General features: G+C 44.3%; 1 protein-coding gene across 3 annotated transcripts in view; it reads left to right on the top strand.

The window, feature by feature from the left end:
* Positions 1–7,989, top strand: part of LOC122257004 (luciferin sulfotransferase) — a 13,948-nt gene extending 5,959 nt beyond the window's left edge. For 2 of the 3 annotated variants that reach the window (XM_043021998.2, XM_043022000.2), the window contains 8 exons: positions 3,788–4,024; positions 4,291–4,387; positions 5,131–5,308; positions 5,486–5,612; positions 5,812–5,946; positions 6,160–6,303; positions 6,642–6,776; positions 7,177–7,989. In XM_043021998.2, the coding sequence (XP_042877932.2) occupies positions 3,814–4,024; positions 4,291–4,387; positions 5,131–5,308; positions 5,486–5,612; positions 5,812–5,946; positions 6,160–6,303; positions 6,642–6,754 (1,005 nt within the window). In that variant the 5' untranslated portion in view covers positions 3,788–3,813 and the 3' untranslated portion in view covers positions 6,755–6,776; positions 7,177–7,989. The remainder of the gene's footprint in view (positions 1–3,787; positions 4,025–4,290; positions 4,388–5,130; positions 5,309–5,485; positions 5,613–5,811; positions 5,947–6,159; positions 6,304–6,641; positions 6,777–7,176) is intronic. The other variant, XM_086530329.1, reaches the window with a different exon arrangement.
* The last annotated feature ends 4,410 nt before the right edge of the window (positions 7,990–12,399 follow it).

The raw sequence follows: 12,399 nt of genomic DNA, 5'->3' as shown, positions 1-12,399 counted from the left end.
ACACACACACCACACACACACCCACCCAACCACACACACAACACACTACACACACAACACATACACATACAACTCCCCAACACACACACACACAACACAACAAACACACACCAAACATATTATATATATATAAATATATATATATACATATATACATCTAATAAATATATACACACACCATAAACAACTACAAACCAAATAAACACCCACACACAACACACAACACCACCCAACACCACCAACAACAAAAACAACACAACCAAACAAACAAAACACCTAACACACACACACACAAACCCCACCAACACACAGTACACACCACCACACACACACACAACAAACACACCACAAACACAAAAACAAAACACACCACACCCACATTAAACACAAACACACAAAACAATACAACACCAACAAACACAAAAAAAAAAAACCCACACACACACACACATCCAACAAAAAAACACACACTACACACACTCACAAACACACACACACACAACACACATACAACATACAAACAACACACACACACACACAACACACACAACACACAAAAAAAACACACAAAAACACACACGACACCACACACACAACACAACACACACACACACAAAACCCACACACACAACACGCACACAATACACACACACACCACCAACACAACACACACCACAACCTCCAAAACAATCCACAAAACACAAACACACAAACACAACAAATCACACAAAAACACACACCCAAAAACACACAACAACAACCCCACCAACACAACCCACACCACATACCCAAACTCACAACAACACAAAACCACAAACACAAACCCACCCAACACCACAACACACAATAATACACAAACACACTCACACAACACACACACAGAAAACACACAACACACAAAAACACACACATAACAACAAAAACACAACACATAAACCACACACAACACAACACACACAACACCCAACACACACACACACCCACCCACCACAACACACCACCACACATAACACAAACAACAACAAACAATAACCCCTCACACACAAACAAACTACAACACAACTACACTACAACAACACAACACAAACACACCAACAACCAAACCCTAAACCACACCCACCACACAAAACCCACACCACAAACCATCTACTAACACCACCCCCAACACATAAAAACACACACACACACACCACACTCTACCCACACCCAACAAACACACACACATAACAACCACACCACACACCACAACACACAACACACCCACACCCAACACAACACAACACACAAACACAAACCACACAAACACAAACCCAAACACACCCACACACTCACACAAACAATCAAACAACACACAAAACACACACAAACATCAACCAACAACACACACACACACACACAACACACACACAACCCAAAATACCCCACAACCATACATAAACACACATTATACATACTACATTATACAAACCCACACACACAACACACAAACAACACAACACACACACACACACACCTCACTCTTCTCCTCTCTCTCTTGCTCCTCTCTCCCCTCTCCTCTCCTCTCCCTCTCTCCCCTCCCCCCCCCTTTTTCCTCTCTCTCGTCTTTTCTCCCCTCCTCTCTCCCTCCCTCGACACCTCCTCTCCCCCCACGCTCTTCTCTCCTTCTCCCTCCTCCCCTCTCTCCTCATCCCCTCTCCTCGCCTCTCCTCTCCCCCCTCTCTCCCCCTCTCTCCCCCTCTCCACTCTCCCCTCTCTCTCTCCCCCCCTCCTCTCTCTCCCTCCCTCTCCCTCTCTCTCTCCCTCTCCCCCCTCTCTCTCTCTCCCTCCCCCCCTCTCTCCCTCTCCCTCTCCCCCTCTCTCTCTCTCCCCCCCCTCTCTCTCTCCCTCCCCCCCCTCTCTCTCTCTCCCACCCCTCTCCCCTCTCTCTCTCTCCCCCCTCTCTCTCTCTCTCTCTCCCTCTCTTCCTCTCCCTCTCCCTCTCCCTTCCCCTCTCCCTCTCCCTCTCCCTCTCCCTCTCCCTCTCTCTCTCTCTCTCTCTCTCTCTCTCTCTCTCTCTCTCTCTCTCTCTCTCTCTCTCTCTCTCTCTCTCCCTCTCCCTCTCCCCCTCCCTCTCCCTCTCTCTCTCTCTCTCTCTCTCTCTCTCTCTCTCTCTCTCTCTCTCTCTCTCTCTCCCCACCTCTCTCTCTCTCACTATCCTCCCCCCCTCTCTCCCCCCCTCCCCCTCCCTCCCTTACTGAAAAGAGACACACGCACACATCATATTTCACTCACTCCGTTTTGATTGTCCTTCTTGTATTGGTGATGGAATCTAAAACAATCTCTGCCGATTACTTCCACCAACATCCGACTCGTTGCTAATTATGTTCGAGCAGTCAATAGACACCCTCGTTAGTCCTTCATTTTGATAGGAAGTCGACATCCTCATTACCACTGTAAACATTACTGAAACATTATGTAGTCCTCCTGTTGGCAAGGTTTCTTCAACCCCAAAATAGTTCTCGGGTATAGGGTTTACCTTGCCTAACTTTACAAGGCTTTCGAAATCAAACCTTTTTAGGTAACACAGAAACAGCATTTGTGCGGAAGTATGTAATCGCCATTTTGTATTATTAAATTGAAATTATGATTGCGATTATAATAATAATAGCAAAATTAATAAGGGTGATTTTGTAAAATAAATATTGAAAAGGCATAAAGATAATAACGATTGTAATTTGATAACGATGAAGAGTAGGGAGGATGAGTGGTAGTAGCTACTACTAACCAGGTTTCCCACTCTTAAGCATAAGCAGTATCAACTTTATTTTTTCCTCAAGACAAAGAGAGAAAAAAATGGGTTTATAAGGTATCGTCAACGTTAACTGTTTCCATTACTTGGGAAAAGATCGTTTCTCATATCCGCTCACCTCATATCACGTAATGCAGATATGCTTATACAGTTTTGTTTTAGAACATGCATCCTAGTGTACGTGGATATATTTATCCTCGCATCTCATCTCATAGACATGGTAATGCAGCCTCTCTGAATAGGGTGTACAAAAATCAGATTATTGTTGAGGATATTTTCTCTGAACATTTTGATTATATCTAACTCTCTTCCTTAAAACGGAAATTTCTAATATGAATTGTTTTTTGTGAATCTTTTTTTCTTGAGAAAGAGACTCATATTTAGATATATGAATTGCCAAAACAGAAGAATTAATCCGTGCCTTATTTTTATAATGTAATTTCATTTGGGATGCTATCACAACAAAAGTCTACGGAGTAAACCCACGTTTCAGTATCGATGCCCGCTTGATTCACAATGGCCATTGATCGATTACTACGTCGATGGAACCGTTGGTCCTACAGTGAAACAATTCTGCTTCTCGAAATATCAGGATCGTTATAATGTGATATTTCAAATTTCCATGTAAAATACATGATTATAAGAAATTATCGCAGTAGACAGATAACGAAAATTCAATCGTGTCCACTTCTAAATTCCCTACTCAGCGCTGCCAATGTGTGAACACCTATTTCGACTATTTTATCCGAAATTGGCTTATGTTTCGGGTACAATTCGGTCCACACATGACAACGTTGATTGGTGAACATGGAAGCGAAATACATAAAAAAGTTCCATAGCATATACACACATCCACACACAGACAAAAGATCATTTACCTTTGACTTTTGTCCTTTTATGCTTTATATTTATACATATATTTCTCTCGCTACATTTCTTGCCGCCCTGAACTGGATCAGAATCGATATCTAATCTACTACCACCTCTTCCACCTTACAGGACGCCAGAGCCATCCACCTGAGGAGATGTCGAGTGATTTCCCATACGCGATCGAGCCCTTGGAAGAGAAGGAGAATGATGCCATAAGGAAGGACTTCACCGGATACCTGTCGGGGGCTGTGAGGGTTCAGCCACAGGGGTACTTCTTCCAGGGTATCTACCGCCAGTATGCCCACCGCTACTACAACCTCTCTCTCAGACCCACAGACGTCTTCGTGGCATCATACCCCAAAAGCGGTAAGACGTGAACTCAAGTCATTAAATAATATTAATCAAGGAAAAAGATAAAGATTTTGCCAGGAAGATATCAGCTGGTTAAAAAAATAAATCGAATTACTCGAATAGATTGGCTTGAATTTTTACGATATGATTGATTTTTTCCGATTTGAATGAAGTCAGTATCATCAAAACTTTCGTCATAGATACCAGAGTCATGTAAAAAAGTCAAGCTAAAGGAATACATAATGACAATCGATGCACCTGTAATTATCATCTCATTCTAGGAACTACCTGGACACAAGAACTGGTTTGGCTTCTCATACATAACCTTGACTATGAAGGGGCCAAAGTTCCCTTGGATGACAGATTCCCATTTGTTGAGTATGCCGTTTTGAAATGTGCAATTTCTTCCTGTATGGAGCATGATCCGTGTTATATATGTGAGTGGGTGGGTGAGTGTGTGAGTGTGTGTGTGTGTGTGTGTGTGTGTGTGTGTGTGTGTGTGTGTGTGTGTGTGTGTGTGTGTGTGTGTGTGTGTGTGTGAGTGAGTGAGTGAGTGAGTGAGTGAGTGAGTGAGTGAGTGAGTGAGTGAGTGAGTGAGTGAGTGAGTGAGTGAGTGAGTGAGTGAGTGAGAGAGAGAGAAAAAAAGAGTGAGTGAGTGAGTGAGATATTAAAAAAAAAGTGAGTGAGTGAGAGAGTGACGTTTTTTACTTTAACAAGTTTATTGAGATAAGTGGTTACTTACATCTCAAAGGGATGAGATAACTTAGTTTATCCACACCCCAATCTTAGTCCGTCTTTGGGCTCACATATCTTTTTACAAAACCTTGCAGCTATATCAACAGATTGAAATATATACAGTACAAAAGGCGGATTAAGCACAAGCATACAGAGTTAAATGTTTACATTTCGGGAGAGCGATATAACAGTATAAATTATCACCCTCACGAGTGAAAGTGAGTGAGTGAGAGAGAGACAGGAGAGTGAGGCTAACTATAAAAGCTCTCTGAATTCATTGTCCCATATCAGGGCTAGTGCCAATTTTTCGTGAGGTTTATAATAAAAAACATACAGAAAAAAAACTTGAAATGACTGAAATGTACTAAAATTACATATTTCAACAGGGCCGACCACGTACTTGACGCCTTGGTGTTTCAGCGGCCAGAGCTCAAAGCGAAGATGAAATCGACGCCCGAACCAGGAGAACGCCTGGCGCAGGTCATCAAGCTCGAGGACCCAAGATGCATCAAAACTCACATGCCTTTCTCGCTCCTCCCGCCCAAAATTCTTGACACTTGCAAGGTTTGTCCGCGAACTTACAGAATTATACCTTAGGACCTGTGGCCGGGATAGGCTTTCAAAACTGAGTAGACGTATTTTACCATGATTCTGCTCCATCCAAAGCATATATGTTTCCATCGCGCATTTTAGTTTCACTGCTCACTAGGAATAGATATCAACATGTGCTACCTTTTTCAGGTGATATACGTAGCGAGAGATCCCCGAGATGTTGTCGTGTCGTATTACCATCATCACCGCATGTGGATCACTCATGGCTTTCAGGGCGACTTCAGAGCGTTCTTCGACTACTTCCTGAAAGACCAGGGTAAGCACACTCCTTTGACAATAGCAATCTCGCTCCTTACCTTATCTCGTCCATCTTGAAATACGGTTTGCGGAAAGGTTAGTCTGTTCCATGAGTGATATTTTGAATCTCATGTTTAATACTAGTAAATACATGCATAAAAATGCGTATCGAAATGCGGCATGTGTGTGTACTTCTCACTAAACTCGCTTTCCTTCAGTTATGTGGTCCCCCTTCTGGGATCACCTGAGGGAGGCCTGGGAAAGGCGCAGTCACCCAAATCTCCTTATCTTGACATACGATCAGCTGAAGGAAGACTTACCTGCGGTCATCAGAAAGGTTGTGGGCTTCCTTGGTGAGGCGATACGTTGCTTGTCCCTTTCGGAAAGGGCTTGTTTGTACAGTGTCACAAAACCTTTACAACTCTTACGGATTACCTTTGTGATTACCTTTGAGCGATGCCTATATTTAGCATTATCGTGAATAAAGTTGACAATGATCATTCAGGTTCTACGTTTAATGTTTGTTTGCAAAATAATGCAGGTCTGATAATGTAATTTTGTATCAGGCAAGGAAGTGTCACAAGAAGAAATCGAAAACCTTACGAAGCATCTGCACTTCGACTCAATGAAGAGCAACCCCGCCGTCAATGCTGTGGCAGAGGCTTCCACGGGGTTGCTGGACTTGAAGGAAGGAGGTTTCGTAAGGAAAGGTAGGCTTACCTTTGTCTGTATAATTTAATCACTTTTATTTATTTATTTTTAATTCTTCAGCTGCAAGTGTGCTGAACTAGGTCTGAGCTATTTGATTGTTTGGAGACTTCCATAAGAAAGAGGGTTTCTTGTTTACTATTACGTTGTTTTGCTACTTCGTGTACTTATATTTAGTTTGCTAACGCCATTCCTTCTCCATTTATGAATTATTATTTAATATATCAATTTTTATTTAGTTTATCGATTATTTGTTCTTATTTTCACCATCTTAATCATATTATATCTCAAGGCTGATTTTATTATTTGCAAAGCTTTTATCGCATAAAATTGTTTGAAGGGAAATCTGGAGGCTGGAAGGACTATTTTGAAGAAGACATGAAAGAGAGGTTTCATGCGTGGATGGCGGAGAAGGGGGGCAGCTTGCCGAAAGAATTCAAGTGGATGAAATAAGCTACAACCCGCAGTACAAAAGGTAAGTTTTTGTTCTGCATCTTTTAGTGTCTAGAATTGGAAAACAAGATCGAGTGAATAGACGTTTATTTTAAAGGAAATTCATCTTTATTGAACGTCTCCGTGTTTAAAAGTTACTTAATGGGAATACTGTTGATCATGACTATCCAAATAATGTTGTTTCAATATTGTTTTAAACAATTATAAAACTTATTAAAAGGGCTATTATCAGTTAAAACGCAACCTACACACGCGAATCTCACATCATGATACATACAATTTTCCTTGAATATTTCGAAGATTACTCAAACTAGTAAGCTACAGGCACTGTGCAAAAAATCGTTTCGGAAAAGTTACGCCCACACAGTGTTCTACAAAAATAATCTAATTAATCCAAAGCTGAAACCCCTCTCTAATTCCAGCAGATCTATCCACGGAGTTGCGAGGTGGACATCCACCCATCCACCATAGCCGATGCAAGAGAGGTTACGTGACCACCTAAATTATTTGCAGCTGATAAATAGCCCTGCTGTTGGTTTGCCGGAATCAGATTTCGACGCAGAAAATGAGCTTCGGTATTACAGGGTAGTACAAGGAAAGTACAATAAACAAACGCGAAAGTAGATAGTTCTGTTAAACTATTTTTGAACGTCATTTTTAATTATACTTATATCATCAGTCAGAGATTGCCTAGGCGTATGCCGCTTATACCTAATTAGGCGAAATAAATGAAAAGCAAATATTAGATTCAGCACTGTACTTGCTTGTTTTTAATTTAGTTCATATTTCTACCTCATACAAAGTATGTGTGTAATTTGCATAAGCTTAATAGTAAAACTTCAGGTGCTTGTAATTCATTGTGTATATTTTCTAATAATACATTCGTTGTGAATGTGTTTAAATTTGATCTTATGGAAAACTTTTTAAATCTATTTATTAATGGAGTGAGAAATGTATACTATTATAGTTCCATGAATACCAGGTGTAGGTTCACTATATATAATTGAGAGACAGGTAGCGAGTAGACAGATTGTTATGTAAGATACTTTTGAATTGGACCGAATTACACCTTGTATGTGTTCTTTCTTTTTGTGGTATCTGTAAAGAAATGTGTATAAACAGTATTTCAAATACTCATTATAGAAAGTTGTTAAGACCATAATTTAGAACATAACTTTTGTCATGTTCTTATTATATTCGTGTTGTACCACAAGTTGAAATAAAATAAGATATTGATATATAATTTTGACTACATGTCCTTGATATCATCATCGAATACTATGAATTCTAGCTAGTTGCGTTCGAAGCTGCTTCGTGTCCTTGGTTAGAAATCAATGCCGTGCAGTAAAAAAAACATGATACTCGCGGTTATTCATAACCGTGTAATATCTACCTTGCATGAAATAGGTTTGGATTCTATTCTTCACCGAAATTCTTCATTATTCTCATATGTGAGCCGATTATATTGTGAAATGGTTTACAATATTGTTGTTTCAAGTTTGTAAGTCTGATTTAATCTTGGTAAAATCACTTCTTCCATTAAAGTGCCTTGTCATATCCCTTATTTAGCGTTTTTGTCCACAGCACAATTTCTAAGACTTAAATAACGTGTTTGGCTACAGTTGTATGCATGCTCTATGGCTTTACGCGAAGTTTGTTTTTGGTAAACATCTAACCATGTTGATATTAAACACAAATTGGGAAACAGTGTACTGAACAAATGCAACATGATGTCTTCCTTTTGATAAGAGTTTGTGTATGCTCTCTTGACTTTCCTTTCTGTGATTTCAGAGTACTTATTTTTCATCAGTCCAGGTTATTTTTTTTAACTATTCTCTAGATTTTTACCCAAACATAAAAGCATAACAGATATATCTACAGATAGACACACACAAATAATACAAATGTATGTCCAACCACACACACCCGAAAGCACACACGCGGAGTCGTTCCAATCTGGGCATTTTTATCGGTGGTTCCATCCTACTCTACTTTGACGCTCCTCGCGCGTCAAACTCTATCCGAGGACATAAAAATAACCAAGGGAATACTGTCCTGCTGTCACCTGGGAAATCTGCTGGTGCAGCCATTTTCACTGAAGCCACAGTATCCGCGCACAGGGCTTCACTTGGCCACCTAGTTTTTTGCATATTACATTTGAGAGAGAGAGAGAGAGAGAGAGAGAGAGAGAGAGAGAGAGAGAGAGTGAGAGTGAGAGTGAGAGTGAGAGTGAGAGTGAGAGTGAGAGTGAGAGTGAGAGTGAGAGTGAGAGTGAGAGTGAGAGTGAGAGTGAGAGTGAGAGTGAGAGTGAGAGTGAGAGTGAGAGTGAGAGTGAGAGTGAGAGTGAGAGTGAGAGTGAGAGTGAGAGTGAGAGAGAGAGAGAGAGAGAGAGAGAGAGAGAGAGAGAGCGTGTGTGTGTGTGTGTGTGTGTGTGTGTGTGTGTGTGTGTGTGTGTGTGTGTGTGTGTGTGTGTGTGTGTGTGTGTGTGTGTGTGTGTGTGTGTGTGTGAGTGTGTGTGAGTGTGAGAGTGAGAGTGACAGAGTGAATGTGAGTGGATGAGTGAATGATTGAGAGAAAGAGGGGAAGTGAGATAGAGAGAGGGAATGGGAGGGGAGAGAGAGAGAGGGGAGGGGAGGGGAGTAAGAGAGAGAGTGTAAGAGAGGGAAATAGAAAGAGAGAGTGACAGTTAGTGAATGAGAGAAAGGCAGGGGTGATGGAGGGAGGGAGGGGGAGAGGGGGAGAGGGAGAGAGGGAGGGAGAAAGAGAGAGGGGAGGGGAGGGAATAAGAGAGAGAGTGTGAGAGAGGGAAATAGAAAGAGAGAGTGACAGTTAGTGAATGAGAGAAAGGCAGGGGTGATGGAGGGAGGGAGGGAGAGAGGGAGAGGAGGAGAGCAGAGAGAGGGAAGGCAGAGGGAGATGGAGTGAGAGTGAGAGTGGAGAGTGAGAGTGAGAGTGAGGGAGAGAGGAGAGTGGAGAGAGGAGTGAGATGAGAGAGAGTGAGAGAGGGGAGAGTGAGATGAGAGTGAGAGTGAGAGTGAAGTGAGAGAGTGAGAGAGAGAGAGTGGAGAGAGTGGGTGTGTGTGAGTGTTGTGTGTGTGTGTGTGTGTGTGTGGTGGTGGTGAGTGTGTGTGAGTGTGAGAGTGAGAGTGAAGAGTGATGAAGAGGGAAGTGTGAGAGAGAAGGAATGGGAGGGAGAGAGAGAGGGAGGGGTAGGGAGTAAGAGAGAGAGTGTAAGAGAGGGAAATAGAAAGAGAGAGTGACAGTTGAATGAGGGGTGATGAGGGAGGGAGGGGGGGGAGGAGGGAGAGAGGGAGGGAGAAAGAGAGAGGGGAGGGGAGGGAATAAGAGAGAGAGTGTGAGAGAGGGAAATAGAAAGAGAGAGTGACAGTTAGTGAATGAGAGAAAGGCAGGGGTGATGGAGGGAGGGAGGGAGGGAGGGAGGGAGGGAGAGAGAGGGAGAGGGAGAGGGAGAGGGAGAGAGTGAGAGTGAGAGTGAGAGTGAGAGCGTGTGTGTGTGTGTGTGTGTGTGTGTGTGTGTGTGTGTGTGTGTGTGTGTGTGTGTGTGTGTGTGTGTGTGTGTGTGTGTGTGTGTGAGTGTGAGTGTGTGTGAGTGTGAGAGTGAGAGTGAGAGAGAGAGTGAGAGAGGTTGAGTGAGTGATGGAGAGAAAGAGGGGAAGTGAGATAGAGAGAGGGAATGGGAGGGGAGAGAGAGAGAGGGGAGGGGAGGGGAGTAAGAGAGAGAGTGTGAGAGAGGGAAATAGAAAGAGAGAGTGACAGTTAGTGAATGAGAGAAAGGCAGGGGTGATAGAGGGAGGGAGGGGGAGAGGGAGAGGGAGAGGGAGGGAGAAAGAGAGAGGGGAGGGGAGGGAATAAGAGAGAGAGTGTGAGAGAGGGAAATAGAAAGAGAGTGAGAGTGAGAGTGAGAGAGAGAGAGAGTGTGAGAGAGGGAAATAGAAAGAGAGTGACAGTTAGTGAATGAGAGAAAGGCAGGGGTGATGGAGGGAGGGAGGGAGGGAGGGAGGGAGGGAGAGAGAGGGAGAGGGAGGGAGGGAGAGAGAGAGAGGAGGGGAGGGAGAGGGAGAGGGGGGGGGGAAAGAGAGAGGAAATAAGGACAGTTAGTGAATGAGGAGAGAAAGGCAGGGAGGGAGGGAGGGGGAGGGAGGGAGAGGGGGGGGAGAAAGAGAGAGGGGAGGGGAGGGAATAAGAGAGAGAGTGTGAGAGAGGGAAATAGAGAGAGAGTGAAGTTAGTTATGAGAAAGGCAGGGGTGATGAGGGAGAGGGAGGGGTAGGGAGAGAGGGAGGGAGAGAGGAGGGAGAGGGAGGGAGGAGGAGAAAGAGAGAGAGGGTGGGAGAGGGAAATAGAAAGAGAGTGAGGGTGAGGTGAGAAGAGAGGAGAGAGTGTGAGAGAGGAATAGAAGAGAGAGTGGACAGTAGTGAATGAGAGAAGGCAGGGGTGATAGAGGGAGGGAGGGAAGAGAGAAGAGGGAGGGAGGAAAGAGAGAGGAGGGAGGGAATAAGAGAGAGAGTGTGAGAGAGGGAAATAGAAAGAGTGACAGTTAGTGAATGAGAGAAAGCAGGGTGAGGGAGGGAGGGAGGGGGAGAGGGGAGGGGGAGGGAGAGAGGGAGAGGAGGAGGGAGAAAAGAGAGAGTGTGTGAGAGGGAATAGACGAGTGAGAGTGAGAGTGAGAGAGAGAGAGGAGTGACAGTTAGTGAATGAGAGAAAGGCAGGGGTGATGAGGAGGGAGGGGAGGGGGAGAGAGGGAGGGAGAGAGGGAGAGAGGGAGGGAGGGAGAAGAGAGAGAGGGAGAGGGAGGGAGTGAGAGTGAGACGAGAGAGTGTGAGAGAGGGAAATAGAAAGAGAGAGTGGACAGTTAGTGAATGAGAGAAAGGCAGGGGTGATGGAGGGAGGGAGGGGAGGGAGGGAGAGGGAGAGAGGAGTAGAAAGAGAGTGAAGGGGGGAGGGAGGGAGAGGGAGGGAGGGAGAAAGAGAGAGAGTGTGAGAGAGGGAAATAGAAAGAGAGTGAGAGTGAGAGTGAGAGAGAGAGAGAGTGTGAGAGAGGGAAATAGAAAGAGAGAGTGACAGTTAGTGAATGAGAGAAAGGCAGGGGTGATAGAGGGAGGGAGGGGGAGAGGGAGAGGGAGGGAGAAAGAGAGAGGGGAGGGAAGGGAATAAGAGAGAGAGTGTGAGAGAGGGAAATAGAAAGAGAGAGTGACAGTTAGTGAATGAGAGAAAGGCAGTGGTGATGGAGGGAGGGAGGGGGAGAGGGGGAGGGAGAGGGGGAGGGAGAGGGAAGGAGGGAGAAAGAGAGAGAGTGTGAGAGAGGGAAATAGAAAGAGAGTGAGAGTGAGAGTGAGAGTGAGAGTGAGAGAGAGAGAGAGTGTGAGAGAGGGAAATAGAGAGAGAGTGACAGTTAGTGAATGAGAGAAAGGCAGGGGTGATGGAGGGAGGGAGGGGGAGAGAGGGAGAGGGAGAGAGGGAGGGAGAAAGAGAGAGGGGAGGGGAGGGAATAAGAGAGAGAGTGTGAGAGAGGGAAATAGAAAGAGAGTGACAGTTAGTGAATGAGAGAAAGGCAGGGGTGATGGAGGGAGGGAGGGGGAGAGGGAGAGAGGGAGGGAGAGGGAGGGAGGGAGAAAGAGAGAGAGTG

Source organism: Penaeus japonicus, unplaced genomic scaffold, assembly GCF_977035675.1.
Source record: "Penaeus japonicus unplaced genomic scaffold, GWHDUDI00000001_assembly GWHDUDI00000033, whole genome shotgun sequence".
NCBI classification, from domain to species: domain Eukaryota; kingdom Metazoa; phylum Arthropoda; class Malacostraca; order Decapoda; family Penaeidae; genus Penaeus; species Penaeus japonicus.
The sequence above is the reverse complement of the archived record's forward strand: the minus strand, read 5'-3'. Positions and strand labels throughout refer to the sequence as shown.